General features: G+C 45.0%; 1 protein-coding gene across 1 annotated transcript in view; it reads left to right on the forward strand.

Moving 5' to 3' along the window:
- Lhfpl6 (LHFPL tetraspan subfamily member 6) overlaps window positions 1–15,082 on the forward strand; it is a 192,962-nt gene extending 177,880 nt beyond the window's left edge. Inside the window, exon 3 of the mRNA XM_051157129.1 lies at window positions 14,459–15,082. Coding sequence (XP_051013086.1) covers window positions 14,459–14,577 — 119 coding nt within the window. The 3' untranslated portion in view covers window positions 14,578–15,082. The remainder of the gene's footprint in view (window positions 1–14,458) is intronic.
- The last annotated feature ends 2,662 nt before the right edge of the window (window positions 15,083–17,744 follow it).

Genomic DNA, 17,744 nt, shown 5'->3' on the forward strand with positions numbered 1-17,744 from the left:
TGATCTGCCTGCCTCTGCCTCCCAAGTGCTGGGATTAAAGGTGTGTGCCACCATGCCCGGCTCCTTTTGTTTCTTGGTTTACCTGTCATATATATGTGACTATCCCCTGAGCCAAGAGCCCAGGTTTTCATAAATTAGCTGAGCCAGAGCGTACATGGCACCACAGCTGGGCATGGTGACTTCTGATATTGCTTCCCAGAAGGAAGGGTGGGGACAGTCATAGCACCTTCACTCCGAGCCTGAGTTCCTCCTCCAAACCAGCTGTTTGCAGTTCTTTCATAAGTGCATGTGGCCTCAGGGCAGGCAGCTGGAAGTTCATCAGCTGGGAAGGCCCAGGAGGGGAATTCCAATTGTGCAGCTGTCAACAGAAAAACACAGCTGTCATGTCAAAGGGAATGGGTTCATTGTAGAGCTAAATTTGAGTGACCAAGGCCTGGAAAATACACAGATAAGTCACCCCAGGTTCAACACACCCACATGGAAACAGTTTCATGGAGGTTGGTTTGTTTAAATAGCTGTAAAACATAGAAAGTTATAAGGAAATTTTAAAATATAGTCACGGGTACATCAGAGCATTAGTGAAAGCAAGATGGGGGAACTCAACATCTTTTGAGTTGGTGGAAGTTAGTCATCTGCTAAGTTAATAGATTCCAAAAAGGTTTTGTCTGCTAGTCAATGGATGTTGGTTCCAACACAGAGGTAGCAAGGAATGGCTATTCAGGGGGCTGAAGATAGCCCAAGGTAAGATAATTAGCCTATGGTTCTGTGACATTCCAACTTTTCCACAGCACTACAGTTCTAATTAGTCCATCAATCAGTCTTCGCAGAAATAGCTTTTGTTCCAGGAACTTGCATTCACTTAACGAAGGAGGAGTTAGCACCCATACTGGGTGCCAACCTTCCAGCATGGCTTTCTTAAGAGCAGCCGCACTCCTGCCTGTGGCCCTCACCACCACACCCATTAATCTGTAAGTAAGCTTAAGAAGCAACTTATATTGACACGAAGTACACATAGTCCTCTTGAGCATTCAAAGGGGTCACAAGACTCCTTGCAGACACCAATCTCAGAGAATGTTCAAATGCCTTATTGAAAATGGTGTAGCGTTTTCATATATTCCCTATATTTTTTCTGTATATTCTATTCCATCTCCAGGTGACTTATAATACCTGCTCCTATTGGAAGGACCCTGCTGTTTGAGGTTGAAGTCCTTCTAGTCCAGATAGCCATTCTGAGCTCCCTCTCCCCAGCAGGGCCTCTGGCTCTCTGCCTGACTCCATCTGGAGAGTGTCTTCAGACATAGATGCCTCTAACCACATTTGCTGTATGGGCCTTGACACAGCTCCCTGCGAGCTCTCCCCTCCCCGAACCTATAGGATAATTAGGTGCTGTGTTTCTATTCATATGATAGAGGCATAGCACCAACTACAAAACAAACATCTTTAAAGTGCCTAGTTTCAACCAATTATGTACATCTATTCTGGAAGCTCCTCTCCCACTCCCCATGGACTATATAGCCTTTGTTGTTGGTTTTTTTTGTTTTGTTTTGTTTTTTCCTGATTAAAGTTGAACTAGCTCTTGAAGTGATTCCCAGAGTGTTCCGTCTCTGTAATGCTTACAGCCTTCCAAGCCCTGCACCTCGTCTTCTGTTCTTCTTGCCTCAGTGGGCTGGTGGTCAAGCGCCCCTCAGAGAAGAGGAGAAACCACAGCTCCTATGTAAATAACCCTGCTAGTACACTCTCCGGGGCATAAAGACCACGAACGGTGAGCATACATGTTCATTGCAGACACCTTGTTGCAGGCAAAGAGCACCTTGATTTTCAGTTAAGTCAAATCCATGTTTCAAAAAAATTCAGTAACTAACAAAGTCTGACGCTATGCCCAGATGTCCTAGTTTGACAATAAAAGATAATGCTGGCTTATTCCCCCCATAACTTTATACTTATTTGCTTTGCCCACGTGAAATTACTGTAAAGAATGAAAGCACCCAGGGCTGATGAGATGACTGAGATGTTAAGAACACCTACTGCTCTTGCAGAGGACCCAGGTTCAGTTCTCAGCACCCATGTGGTGGCTCACAACCATCTGTAAGTCGAATTCTGGGGGATCCAATGCCCTCGTCTGTCCTCCACAGTCACTGCACATAATGCACAAATATACATGCAGGCAAAACACACCCACACCCACACAAAAATAAAAATAAATCCTTTTTAAATGGAGGTTGGTGTTATGGTTCTGTTAAATGCCCCCTCCCCGTAGGCTCATGGGTTGGGGACACACACATTCTTAGATGGTGTGCTCTTTTGAGAGGGGTAAGGGACATTTTGGAGGTGCAGCCTGCCAGGCTACCATGAGAAGTTTTGCTGAAGGCAACCTTTGAAAGTACAGCCCCACCCTGTTCTAGTTTAGCCCTCTTAAGCTTCCTGTTCTGTCCCCCTTGAGGGCCTCTGCCATAGGCTCAGTATGCCAAGGAACTGCTTGGCCACACCTTCCCCACCCAATGGGCTGAAAGCTCCTGAACCCTGGAGCCCAGGTGAATCCTCCCTCCCTTAGATTGTCTCTGTGGGGTAGTTTCTTGTAGACAAGAAGCAGTCGTCTGATACAGCATGTAGGTACAGGCTGAAGATACTGTATAGGTAAAATAATAGTCAAGATTAAATGTTTGGGTGCGGTTGCCAGTGACACTAGGGTAGTATATGTTACAAACAAATCCAGCAGACTAGGGACATGCTGAGGATAACACTTTCCAGTAATCTGGGGAAGTCACTAGTGTCCCAGACAACTGTCCCCTTCATGAAAACTCAGGAGGTGGCCTAGAGCCAGGGCTGGCAATGTGTTCCACGTGCTTCTGTAATTGAGATCTCAAGGGCAGGCAGCAATGCATCCTGATGTATCTGGTACCTGTGGTTGCCTTTAAACTAAAAATTTTACAGTCTGGCCCTTTTCAGGATAAGATTAGCAATCTTGACCTGTGCCTTGCTTTACAAAAACCCTTTCAGTGCTAACGTCGGTGGCCTGGCTATGCTCCCTTGGTGGCCTGGCTATACCCCCTTGGTGGCCTGGCTTTGCCCCCTTGGTGGCTGAAGTGAGAGAAGAAAGACAAAGGTCAGACAAGCAGAGGAGGGTTGCCCTGGTTCTGGGTAGGTCAAAGGTCAGACAGACAGAGGAGAGTTGCCCTGGTTCTGGGTAGGTCTTGAATTTAAAGGAGGCTCTGTTATATTCACGTTTAATTCTTTCCCAACACCCACCTTCATCCTTCCTGCCTTCCTGCCTTGCCTGAAGCATTTGCTGCTGCTGCCTGGGGACCACTTTGGTTGCACATAAAAGCCCTCTAGTCATTCTCTGTGGGGCTCACGGGTTCCTTTTCTTTCAAATATATCACCTAGGAAAAACTCCTTTCATTTTACAGAAAGCCCTTTCCCACATGGAGTATAAGCCTACTTCATCTTGCCTGACTAGAGGCATTTCGTGAGGAAAATGGGCCACCTGAACCCCCGGGGGCTGTATTAGCACTCTGTTCCCTCCTCCCTGGGCTCTGTGAGCCTGCATACAGGTCTGATTTACCTGTCACTTTATTTTTTTTTAATTTTATTAATTTATTCATATTACATCTCAATTGTTAACCCTTCCCCTGTTTCCTCCCATTCTTCCCTCCCCCTATATATGCTCTTAGAATATCAAGTCTCTTCTTGGTAACTTGCTATCCTTCCTCTGAGTGCCGCCAGGCCTCCCCATCCAGGAGCCGTGGTCAGAAAAGGGGCACCAGAGTTCGTGTGAGAGTCAGATCTCACTCTCCACTCAACAGTGGAGAATATCATGTTCGTCGGCTAGGTCCTGGTAGGGGTTCGAAGCTTACTGCCTATATTCTCCTTGGCTGGTGTCTTAGTTTGAGGAGGACCCCAGGACCCAGATCTGCCTCTTATAAAGTTCTTATTGTAGGTTTCCAGGACCCTGTGGGTCCTACTATTTCCCCATTCTTCCATGCTACTCTCACCTAGAGTCTCAATAGGATGTCCTCTCTTCTGACCCACTTTTTTGGTAAGTAAAGTTTTTCATGGTACATATCCCTTGGACTAGTGTTTTGATATAAGTGAGTATATATCATTTGTCTCTTTTTGCTTCTGGGTGAACTCACTCATTATGATAATTTCTAGATCAATCCATTTGTCCACAAATTTCGGGAATTCCTTGTTTTTAATAGCTGAGTAGTATTCCATAGTGTAAATGTACCACAGTTTCTTAGACACTGTCAGTAGAACAAAGCGACAGCCTACAGACTGGGAAAAGATCTTCAACCCTTCATCTGACAAAGGTTTAATATCCAAAATATATAAAGAACTCAAGAAATTAAACACCACAAAACCAAACAACCCAATTGTGAAATAGGGCTTGGAACTTAACAGAGAATTCTCAACAGAGGAATATCAAATGGCCGAGAAACACTTAAAGAAATGCTCGTCCTCATTAGTCATCAGGGAAATGCAAATCAAAACGACACTGAGATTCTATCTTACACCCATCAGAATGGCTAAGATCAAAAACTCAAATGACACCACATGTTGGCGAGGATGTGGAGAGAGAGGAACACTCCTTCATTGCTGGTGGGAATGCAAACTAGTACAACCACTTTGGAAAGCTCTCTGGGACTTTCTCAGAAAAATGGGAATAGGGCTTCCTAAGACCCAGCTATCCCACTCCTTGGAATATACCGAGAAAATGCCCTACCACACAACAGAGACATATGCTCAACCATGTTCATAGCTCCTTTAAACATAACAGCCAGAACATGGAAACAGCCTAAGTGCCCCTCAGTAGAAGAATGGATTACCTGTCACTTTATAACCAGATTGCAGGAGGACCAAAGCTAGAATGTTTTCTTTGTCTTCAGTGGTTTAATTTGTAGGCTGTTTGCTCAGATGGCTGTAGTTAGTGGTGACTCCCTTTGAATCCAGTCAGAGTGCCTGAACAACAGGACTGCCCCATGGTCACTCTCCAACGCTGGCCGCACATGCAAGTGAGATATAAGGGAAGTTCAATATTTGATTCAGAAAATTTTAAATTAAAGAAATGCCCCGTGAACTATGGTTGTTGCTTAATTGTAGAACACTTGGGCAGCAGGCACAAGTCCCTGAATTTCACACCCTGCTTTGGAGAGGGAGCAGTTATTATGTCAGTGTTTCACTTTGCATAACATTCATGTTTATTAATATGTTGTGCATGCACATACGTGCATGCGTGCACGTGTGTGTGTGTGTGTGTGTGTGTGTGTGTGTGTGTGCGTGTGCACATGTGCTGGGCAGTGAGCTGCAGTGATCTGTCTACACTCCCACTCTCTGACCCCAAGCCTGGGGTTACAAACACACAGTCCTATGCTCTGCTTTTACATGTATCCAGGGAGCCGAGCTCAAGTCTGATATTGTGTGGCAGGACTTCCCTGATGGGACTGACCCCAGCCAGGTCCCTTTGTTAATTCCTTTCTCCATAGACTTGCAAGCATGACCCTCCCTATTTTGTGTATACATGTCTATATACATCTATAGCTCATTTTCTTATTGACATTTGCTTAATTCTGATTTTGAGATTATTCTATAAGCAGTGCACATATTCTTTTGGTCCCTGGACTTAACACACTTGCCAACAATGAAGGCGTCATCTGCTATGAAGCAGCATAAAGAACTTTCCTGAAGGAGAGAAAGACCCATCTGTGTGTGGTATGTAACTCCATAGGTTTTTCTTTCCCCTTTCATTGATCCTCTACTTTCTTGCCTTCGTACTTCGTACACGAAAAAAAAAAAAAAGAATAAAGAAAGAAATGCCTGCTTCTTCTCTACCCAAACTTTACCTTTATATATTAGTATGCTGACTTTCAAAATATCACAGTGAAAAGATGCTGTGCTTCGGCACGGCCATCTCATAAAGTCCTGACATGCCAGACAGTTGACATTGACCCTGTGAGGACAGAGAAACAAGCAAGGATGCTTGGAGCTCGTGTTCTCACTACAGAGCACAAGATGGCACAGCAAGGAGGTCTAGAGCAGTATGTCAGTCAAGTTTTCATTAGGAAAACAAAATACCTGAAGAGCTAGCTTTACACACACACACACACACACACACACACACACACACACACACACACACACACCAAAACAAAACAGAAGGAGGAGGGGGAAGAGGAGAAAAGAAAAAGAAAAAAGGTTTAAGCAGTTCACCTCTTTGGGAGGTGCAAGTCTGGGTGACCCCGCTGGTTTGGAAAGAGCATGTACAATGCAGAATAATCACATCTTAAACTAGAACATAGAACAAGAGACTGGGCCACCGTGTCCCTTCTAGGGCCTCCAATAACCTAGAGACCTCCCATAAGAACTTTTGCTGCTAAGAATCCCCCACTTCTCCATGCCACCACCCTGAGGCTTTCATTAACAGTAACCTACAGGGACACAAGAGTAAGCCAATGGAGTGTGAACCATAGCAGATGGCAGGTGGTCCAGGGTGACCTGAGTTTTTCTGCTTTGTTCTGTGTTTAACAAACCCTGCTGGCCCTGATGCCAGCCCTGCACCGCATCTCAAGGTAAGAGTAGGATACTTGGGTGGCTCCAGCTGAGTGTCCTGCTGAGTGTTCATAGCAAGTGGCAGCCCTGGGGTGGAATTGGGACACTCCCCATGACTTCATCAAATCGGGATCAGAGTCAGGATGGGCTAAGGGCAGTGAGTTTGGAGCATGTCAAGCATTAGGCTTTCATGCAAGGAATATTAGCTTTCTGAGTTCCCCCAGCAAACCACCTTTAGACCTGGCATGCTCTTGGGGAACGTGCACCACACAGGATTGCCATCTTAACCAGAGCTATTATCAGATAAAGACTCCAGCAAGCCAGGGCCATACTGACAGTCCTTCACAGGAGGGGATGGGAAGGGCCATTCGACCCTCCTCTGAGACTCCTGACACCCGTGCCCATGTGCCCTCCAGCTGTGTGACCTAGAAATAAGGATTTGGCTCAATACAGATACCATGCCCCAACCTGGTAACATTTTCACGAAGCTGCTAGAGAAATAGTTATAAATCAAGGTACTTTTCAAATACTTGGGGACACATAAGTAAACTGGTTAGAGCATCTGGGACAGGCCTCAGAAGCTGTCTGACCAAGGTCCTAGCTTTTGGGTTGGTGGAAGCTAGCGGTCTGTTAATGTAACGCTTCAGTCGATTGTCACAAGGATTTAGGTCAGACACAGAGGTCGATCATGGGTGGCTGTTGAGTGAGCTAAAGATAGCTCAAGATAATGTTCGCGGAACATCCCAACCCCCCACCAACATCAATCCTTCTCGGCCCTCCGCAAGCGTGAACCGCGAATCAGTCAGTCTACTTTGTGGAATCTTTAACATAGTTGTGGTTTCTATCCTGGATTCTTCTCTTCTTGAGGCCACATGGTGGCCTCAGGAGACGGAAGACTAACTCAAGGGGAAGGGCGCAGTCTATGAGCTTTCAGGAGGTCACTCTTGCTCTGGTGAAACTTTGGGGGAGTCACTCATGTTCCTGCAATCCCTCACATGTAACCCTGCCCTTGAAAATCAGCCTAATTAAATGTGTTGGTTCCCCCAACCCAGACTTGGGTAAGGTCCATCATTGGGGCTCTACTTGGGGTGAAGAGATATTTGCCTGTGTCTCCCCAAGAAAAACTAGTACGGTACCTCTCTATGTCAGGTTGCCAAGAGAGTGCCCATTGTGGTGTGACTGGCTCAGTGATCAGGTGCTAAATCACCAAAACATTCAAAGTGGGCAAGGGGAGACTCTTCTACAACAACTGGAAAGGAATCAATGGGTAAGAGAAAATGTAACATTTTTCCCTATGGCATATAAGTTCTAACAAAACGGGAGCATTTCACAAGAGGAGTAGAGTCATCTGGGCCTTCCTGAGACAGTGTCTGGGCACAAGAGAAAGTTCTATGATTAGTTTGACACTTACTAGAGATACGGAGTCAGAGACTCATCTTATCCAGAACTGGAAATCCTCATCTCAGAGGTGAGAGTCATGCTGAGAAAGTACAAATGGGTTTGTGCCTCTAATTTTCTCAAAGAATCTCAGATAAAAAGAAGTAAATGAAGTGGTTTCCCTGTTTAGCTCTGGGCTTGCAGTCTTGCGCTGACAGCTATTATACAATTATAAATGTGGACGTTCTACTTGCAGCCCTGGTCTAGTGTCTGATAGCCCCTCGTGGCACAAATGGGTATCGATTGCCTTTGGGGTCCAGGCATTGTATTGAGCACCAGAATACAGAAAGAAACAGGCCAAGGCAATCTCATCTAGCGTATGAAACATGAACTGAGCTGATCCATGAGATGGTGGAGATTATATTACAAGGGCGAAGACGAGGAGATCAGTAGAGCTCCAGTGAGGTGGATCTGAACCAGGCTCCTCTTAGCTCTCCTGGCTCTTATTACTTCCAAAAGCTGCACAATAAAACTAAATTGAAGCACCACGCTCAGAAGCTAGCCACACCTCGCTTCACCCCGTCCCCGGCTGGAGCTGCCCTGGAATGCTGCCAGGGAGCCTTTGTCTGTGGACTTGGCAGGTGGCTGTGGTGTGCTGCTTTCTGTCCCATTAACCTCTATTTTATCTGTCAAGAATAGTATTCCCCATTGTTGAAAGCAGCAATTTGCCAAGCAGGCAGGCCCTGAGTCCTGTTTGATGGAGCATCACAGAGAGCAAAAGGGAAAGTTTAAACAGATTTGCTTCTCTAATTTCCTGAAAGATCACAGACTAAACCTGCCCTCTGGTAAAATGCTTTCTGTTTGCGTTATAATAACAAGCATTTATTGCCCTGACATGGGGAGGGTGGGGAGGCCAAGAGAGAATGGCCCCTATTTCCTGGCTTAATTTAGTTCCATTACAACCCATAGCATATCCTGCTATTTAAAACATAGAAATTTAAAGACGTCCTGTTTGCTAATGGTCTAATGTATCCCAGAAGACAGTCCTCCTCTGCAACTGTAAAATCCGGCTATAAGTTCTGTGTTACTAGTACTATGTGTTGGGTTTTAAACGTGAAATCGTGTCCAGAGTAGATTTTCTTTTCCTTTGAAGAAGTCTGGGCTTCCTTGTCAAGTCTATGACCAGCAGATCTACTCCCTTACAGCTCGGGATTGTGCACGAGTACACTCATCTTTTTATGAGGAGATGATAACAAAACCCGAAAACCAAAAACCGAGAAAAAGCCCTTTTGTATCTAGCCTGTGAGCATGAGAAAGAGTCGAGAAGGGAAGACTACTGAGGAAATTCGTGACTGATTCTCAAGTTGGCCTAAGTCTTGACACCTGAGGGTGATACGGACTGTTTTCTGCCTCTCCAAATAGAGGTGTATGCTTGCATATGTGTGTGTGTATGCATTTGTGTCTGTATATACCTGCATGTGCATACTTATGTGTACTTTTGTATACTTTTGAGGCTACTTTGACAAGCTGGCCATATTTCCTATGTAAGGAACATTTTAAAACAACATAACTGATGTGAACAGTGGAAGAAAAACAGGCTTCAGGAGACCACATAGTGGCATACACCATGTTATTTCCAGCCCCTGGAACAGTTTCCAAAAGCGCACTGGTAAATCAGGATTATTTGTGAGTGTAGAATACCTAATATGTCTCTCTCACAGCATAAGTAAACTTCAAAGGAAGGCTCTCAGAGCCAAGCTCTCCAGCTGTGAGAGGCATCCCTCTTACTCATCCCCGGAAGTACAGTCAAAATTGAGCATTCATAGCTCATGCTGAGCAAGGTGTGTGCAAGATCCAGCTCTATCTCTGTTTCTCTGCGACAGCCTCCTTCATCAAATACTGTCTCTGGCCTCCTGCACCTGTGCTTGCTGTGCCCTTCCTCATCTGCCAGGGCCCTGCCTCGATATCACTTCTGAATCAAGCCATTCCTTCAACTCTCTGGCCATGCTCTGAAGGTCTCTCCAGATTTGCTGCCTCAGCATCCTGGGGTGCTTTTCAAAACACACATGACACTAAAAAGCATGTGAGTACTAGTTAATGCCTCTCCTTGTGACCAGCCAACCATCTTTTTAGGAGCAGAGATTGGATATTCACCTCAGTCAACCAAGTCCACAGCACCCAACTGGAAACAGTCATCATTCAATAAATATTTGTTAGATCAATGAATGGATTGATGAAAGTAAGAAGGGAAGAAACATGAAAAAAAGGAAGGGAGAGAGGGAGAGACAAGTGCTACAGAGGAAGGGGTCAAGAACCCCCGCCGGGTTCAGGGAGTCAATCATCAGTAAGCATTTCTAAAGGACTTATTACCAGATTGATGGAGCTATCCTTTGCTTTTCAAAATGTGTTTTAAAACATATGCATTTATGCACACATATGTACAGATGTGTCCATATAGTATTCACAAATGTGTGCATGTATTTGCATACAAGCATGTATGTGTATATGCCTGAGTGTGCACATATGTGTGTATTTGAGGCTAGTTTCATGGGCTGCCTGTATTTTTATTTAATAAAAATACTACAAAAAAAAAGAGCATTAAACCACCTTTGAGTCAGTGGTTACCTATTTTCTGAGGTAGTAAGTGAAATTCTTTGTGTCTGAAATAATGGGCTATTTTTCTTTTAAAGCAGACTAAATCTCAGTTTCTCATACTGGCTCCTAACCAGTTGCTGAATTTTAATTACAAAGCTTGCATGGCAGGTGTAATTAGTCAGGGAACATATTTTCTTACTTCCTCAAACATGTCAAGAGCCTTTATTTAGTTTCCACCCAGATTTCATGTACCTGGTCTCCAGCGTTGACTTGTGTTTTAAGACACAGTGATAGTTAAGCTATAAGTACACAGGGCCAAAATAAAGCATGGGGTTTGCCTCAGGAGGGCTGCTGTGATATAGACACTGCATTCACCTCCATCCTGACCCTGGCTATCTCTGTCTTTCCTCTATCTTTAGTCTGTCAGAGCTAGCAAGGCTTGCGTGAGTGGGTGCATGGTGAGTGGGGTGGGTAAGCCTTTGACAACTGAAGACACACCACAGGCCCTCTCATAAAGTCAGGCAAGAAAAGCCTGGTTCGTCCACTGCTGTCTTGGATCTAGTTCATCAGAGCAGACCTTCCGATGAAAGTGAAGGAAATGTGCCAAGGTGGGCTTGGAAAAGGACTGAGGCAGTAAGTGCTCACGGTGCGAGCAATCCCAGTGCGCACAACAGGACCAGAACCCACCTGAAGGGCCTGCTCTGGTGGAACCATGCAGATCTTTGGCGCTTGCTGACTAACCTGCCTTGCCTACTCGGTGAGCGCCACACCACCGTGAGAACCTGCCTCAACAAGCAAGATGGACGGCTGCTGAAAAATACCCACCAAGGTTGACCTCTGGGTCCCGTATGCACACACATATGCATAGACCCATACACATGAATACACACAGGAAATGTACCCAGGAGAAGGCAGGGAGGAAGGAAGACATTGAGGTGGTGAAGGACTAAACAAAGAACAGGGGTACAGATTGATGTAAGGCCCAGCCTGAACTCGCAGGTGCTCTGGAAGATTCCTCACACTGCAGAATTGTCCCTGTAGGGGTAAGAAGTCACTGGTGTAGCCCGTGGCAACCAGTCCTGAGTTCCCCATTGACTACACCATGCCAAAGGCAACTGCAGCTATCAGAGCGGAGGGAGGTCATCTCATCTCTCACGGACCCTTGGAGGGAGGAGAGTTGCAGTGTTAGAGGTCTGTTAGACTGTTAGGGGTCAAATACAAACAGACGCTGGTGACTAGTGCCCAGAGCCAGAAAGGGGGCCCAAAGGACTGAGGGAAGCAAGATGCCATCAGCTGTAGCTCCCCACCAGTTAAAGGCTCCTGGAGTTGAAACTCATTGACTCCTCTACAGGAAACAGAGTGATACCCTCTCACCCTGGCTCTGTGATAGTCAGCCCTTCGGTTGTTACTTTTCTCATCCTTAATAGAGGTTCCTACAGCCACATGCACATTCTCAAATAACAAGCCTGGCCAGCTACTCCTTCTTGAGAACGTGTGTGATAATTAATAGACTCAGCCTTCTGCATGAGGTCACAGGACTGCGGGTAGGTCAATACCTGCTAATAATGAGCGATGGGTTGCCTTCCACATTATGAGTCCTGTGTGAAGCAAAGAGGCCACACATTTTTTTTGCTGACTTTTTGAAAGGTTCTAAGCCACTGGCTATTCTTAGCTGCCTCTTAATTCTCCCTCCTAGAGCTATTTAATAGGGCTAACGAATACTTCACAGTGGCAATGGTTCCCAAGACTCACAGCCTGTGGTTGTCAGCAAATGCTGTCATGAAGCAGGGATTCTGTCACCCTTGAAAAAACGCTTATCCAGTTGACCATTATTAAGGGAGGTCACTGTGCCTGGGGACCTGCCCCAAGCGGGAGATGTGATCCTTCTGAATCTATTATCCTGTTAAATGCGGCACAGCCTGTGGGAGGCAGAAGGGCATGTTTGGGTTGAAAAAAAAATCCCTTTAAAGTTCAGTGCCAAAACAGAACTAGAGTTACTCTTAAAATAAAATCCCAGACTCGCTCTCTTCTGGAGCCTGGCTGCCTTCCTGTTTTCCTTTCAACTTGCTCCTCACATAGCAGTGATTTCCTGGGTGTCTGTGGTGGGTCAAGAACGGTGGGTAGAGGTTCAGGAGGGAACAAAGACAGACAAAGATCACCCCCACTTCTGTAAAGTTCTATTCTAGAGAGAGCTCTTTGGCCTGGTTCCTTCCCATATCTCTACCAGCAGTGCTAACGTAAGCTAGAACCTCACACAGCTGGGTCTGTACATGGGGCAAGTTAGACACCAATTGTAAATATCTAGTTAAGACAGTTGGGTGGCCTGACAGTTTTAATAGTCTTTGTATTTTTAGTAGCGAGATTTATCATCTTTATGATCATCATCATCATCATCGTTTACAAATGAATAAGGCAAAATGACTAACTTGGAAAAAAGGGGCATGGTGTTCTCCGTGGATGCATGTTCAATCCCACTAGATCCAAGTGTGTTGGTGCCTAACGTAATATGTAAGAAAGAATAAAAAAGAGGAGGAGGGCTGGAGAGATGGCTCAGAGGTTAAGGGCGCCACCTGCTCTTCCTGAGGTCCTGAATTCAATTCCCAGCAACCACATGGTGGCTCACAACCATCTATAGTGAGATCTGGTGCCCTCTTCTGGCATGCAGGGGTACATGCAGGCAAAACAATGTATACATAATAAATAAATAGATAAATAAATAAATAGGAGGAAACTGTTGGGAGATGATAAAACTGGAGAAAAAGGTTAGGTTCAAATATGCAGCTCAGTGAAAGGTACTTGCCAAACATGCTCTGGGGTCCAACGCCCTCCACTCCCCACCCCACACCCCCACCCCCCCAAAAAAAACCAGAAAGGGAAAAAAGGTGTAAACAAGAATAACTAGAATTAAGCACAGAAAGGACAACCATCAATGGAAGAGACAGAGGGCCCATGTCCTGTACATACAGAAGGAACAACTCACATGTCACCACAAAACAAGATGGCCACCCATGGTAATTCATGCCTCTAAGCCCACACCATGGAGACTGAGGCAGAAAGGTTGTGAGTTGAGTGACAGCCTAGGCTATGTACTGAGACTGTTTCCAAACAAAGGACACCCTTACCAGAGTTCACAAACATGTAGACCCACTCCACCAAAGCAGATAGGCTGTTTAGGATTAGAGACTTTTTTGTTTTTCTTGTGCTGGCCTGCACCCTGCCTCCATTTCTGAATAATTACATGAGCTTGAAGGATGCTTTCGAGTTCATGGATTTCCAGTCTCCTTGTCAATATCATCCCACCTCCCAGTACTGTTAGAAGAACCAACCCAGTGTGCATATGGGAAAAAAAAAATAATGAGTTTCAAGTATGTCATTATGGCTCTGAGTAATTAGGACCTGTTTGGGCCCTGGTCATAGTGTTCACATTTAAATGGACATTGAGTTGAAAGTGGGTTTCAGCCCCAGGACATCTGGGAAGTCTTGTTCTCCAGTTTAGATGACAGTGTACAGGTCATTTGACACATTCCACATATGTCACCGTGTCCACTTCCGTGTTATCCTTCAAATGGGTCCCCTTCTCAGGAGGACAGTTCCTGTAGTGGGAATGTTGCCTGCCACACCTTAGTACTCATGCAAGTCTGGGTTAAAGGTGCCACGAGAAACCCGACACCATCTCATCTCCTGCCCTTGTGGTTGTTAGTCCTCCTTTGCTGCAGTCATGGGTGTGGGCATGCCTGGCAGGGAATAAATAGTCCTCAGAAGCTCAGAGACCTATGGAAATCCTCATGTCATCCTTCATTCTCCCAGTATCGTCCTCTGTGAGGGAGGCCTCCGTGTTGTTAGTGGGTATTTCAAAGCACACCCCCTCGAAGACATAAACACCGCCCCCTCAAAGCCATCCTCACCCTTGTCTGCTTTTCTCTCCTCCCTCTGCCCTTAGGAAAGTGTGAGATCGGCTGGGCCTACTACTGCACCGGGGCAGGGGCGGCAGTCGCCATGCTGTTGTGTACGTGGCTAGCTTGCTTCTCAGGCAAGAAGCAAAAGCACTACCCCTACTGAGACCAGGCCATCAGGTGCAAGCGGAGGAGAGGACGGACCGCGGAGGAGGACTGAAGGGGGCCAAAGCATCCAGCTACCTTCTCAAGGTGGAATAGTGGTTCTCCCCCAGAACAATGTTAAGAGAATGGAATTCGATTGAATCTGGAACGTTCTGTAGGAAGGGAGGGTGGTGGGGAAGTTGTCCAAAGCATGGAGAATATGAGATGAAGGAGGAAAGTGGACCAAAGGCTAAAATCATTGCTGGACGTTGCTGTTCCTATTCCACAGAGTATGTTAATGTATATCATATACCCAGCAACCTATATATGCAAACGAGGGTCTCATTTTGTTCCCCTTCAAAAAGATGAAGACTACAGGAGTCAAAAGGGCTAGTAAAAACAGTCTTATCTTGGGAAGCAGGTTAGGTACCCTGCAGACATTCCCTGTGGATGAGGACTGAGCCTGGAAGCACATAAGCACGTGCACACACATGCACAGCTCATATGCCACATGTCATACGCACACAGCGCCCGCACCCCTCATCACACCACTGCGCAGGGGCTCAGCTGTGGACTGCTGCTCCTCTTTCTTTCCCTTTTTTTTTTTTTTTTTTTTAATATTCACCAGTACAGCATCATCCACTTTATACAAGCATACATTAAGCCTAGTCCATGGACCAGTATGCCACTCTCGCATCAGTATTTTTGATATGCCGCATAAACTCTTTGTGCCCGCAGCGTGTCTTTAGTGTTTATGCAGATCTTCAGGGGTAAGCCTTCATACTTCAATGTTATTCAAAGACACACAGTAGTGATCTGAGTAGCTTCTGCTATAACACCCTCATGAAGAGACAGGACAGCTTTTGTCCACTGTAGGTGAGAATTCAGTTGCAAATATTAAGGGGGGAAAAGAGGTCTCTCTCCATTTCCTGGATCTTGTTTTCTTTGCTCACATTATTCTACTGTGCTCTACCACAATAATCTCAATATTCATTTTGTAAAGGGAAAAAAAAAAAAAGGACTATTTTGTTTGTATTTGAAAAGCTCTGTGAATAAATTCTCTTTGATCAATAGCTCACCGAGTCATCGAGTTTTAATTCGCTTACCAGGTTTGTTTAACTTCTTAAGCCTGTCTACCATGGGGACCATGGGGGGCAGCTCTGTTAATCTGATTTTTTTTTTCCTCTAAGGCCTCTCATTAGTTCCTTCGCTAATTATCAAGCCAAGCCTTATGAACACAGCGTGCACAGAAAGGTGTCTCCTTTTAGCTTAGAGTTTTTGCTCCTTTTTACTTCAATCATAACAGACTCTTAGGAGAGTTTCAGGACTGTTAGGCATGAACTTGGGAATAGAGACAGTGTTCCAACATGACCTAGAACTTCAAGATGGACCACCACAAGCATGCTGCCATCCCCCTGTCCATGGGGTGTTGGGTGTCTTCTGCACTTGACTGCTGGGGCAGTTCACCCTACTCTCACCCAAGGATCTTTGCCTCTAGAGCAGCAGCTGTCACCTCTTCTGGCCCCCAGCAGTAAGCCTTGATCTGAGAGAAAGATTTCAATCCCTCAGTGTCTCCCTAACAGAACCAGTTCTTTCAGGAGCAAACGCTGTGTGCCAGATAATGGATGAACCCTTGAGTTGAGCATTAGATATTGCAGCATCTCCTTAACAACCACCCTCCCCATGGGATGCTGGTCCACGACGCGGCTGACCTCCATGCAGCCTTAACTCAAACGGTGGTGTGCTTTTCTGCTTCTCTCCTCCAGACAGCTGCCAAGGTTTACAGCTTGCCACCCCGGGGTTTTCCCCTTAAACTCTAATTAAATGGTCCTCTCTGAATAAACTTTAGCTTGGCTTGATTTTCAGGGGGAAAAATCCATTCAGTTTTAAAATTACATACACATCATACTTAGAGATTGAACATTCTTGTATGGAACTATTTTCTGTAGTACACATACATTTGTCAACTTAACCTGCATAGCATAATACAGTTCAAAGTCCACCCTGCCCCTGGCCCTTCCCCAACTCCTAGCTACTCATCCTCCTTATAAACCATATGGTCTTTCCATACCCTTCTCTAGGCGTGGCCATGTCCACTCTGTTTTTTTTTCTTTATCTCTCTCTCTGCTTGGGACTCTTCCAGATGCCTCTGGATATTTTCTCTTTATCCACAATAACCACCCCTCCAATGGAGTGGCCATTTTGCCAGTGTCACAGCCCATCTAAAATACTAGTGAGATGGCCCAGCAGGTAAAGCAATTGCCACACAAGCCAGGTGATTTGAGTTTGATTCCTAGAAGCCATGAAAGAGAATCAGTTCCAGGAAGTTGCCCTCAGACCTCTATATACTTGCTGTGGCACATGCATGCCTGTACTCACATGCACAATCATAATAATGAATAAAATAAATCTAACAAAAAAGAATTCACAGGCTGTGACATGCTAGCTCAGTAGTGCAGTACTTGCCTAGTGTGCCTGCACACCCTGCATTCCAAACTCTAACACACTATCCTGAAAGTTCAGTCACCAGTATCTTTCTCACTTTCTAGCACACAAACATTATATATATATATATATATATACACATATATATACATATATATATATAAATCAAAGTAGTTATTCTTATCTTCATAAACCAAAATAAAGAATATGAGAGACTGAAGCAAAAACAGGGAAAGCTACATGTTTGACAAAACCTTTTACACAGAATACATGTAAAACTTTTGCAGATGAATGATTCTTAAAATTCAGTATTTTAAGATGAGCAAAAACTTGAATAAGTTATTTCTAAAGATTTGAAAAAGAATCAGCAAAATTGGATGGCAAGAAAACGGACTCAGAGTACCAAAATAAAATCACATCATACTAGGTGAGTAACAAGTAAAAATATTGACAAGTCTAAATATTGTGGGCCATGTGAATTCATAGCTAAAAGACAATAGGCAAATATCTACTCTGTTAACCATAGCAACATATACCCTCCTGGGTATTGGTACTCTCAAAACGAAACAAAACTAAACTAGAAAGCCCCATGACCACAAAATAACTATATAAGAATATAGATCAGTATCTTCCCATCTCACAGACATTATGATGGAACCAGACAGCAGACACACAAGGTCATATGTTGACAGAAATTACAACAGCAGCTGGGGAGGGGGAGACCCTCAGTCATTCAAGCAACCC

The sequence above is a fragment of the Acomys russatus genome, chromosome 15 (assembly GCF_903995435.1).
Source record: "Acomys russatus chromosome 15, mAcoRus1.1, whole genome shotgun sequence".
Taxonomy (NCBI): domain Eukaryota; kingdom Metazoa; phylum Chordata; class Mammalia; order Rodentia; family Muridae; genus Acomys; species Acomys russatus.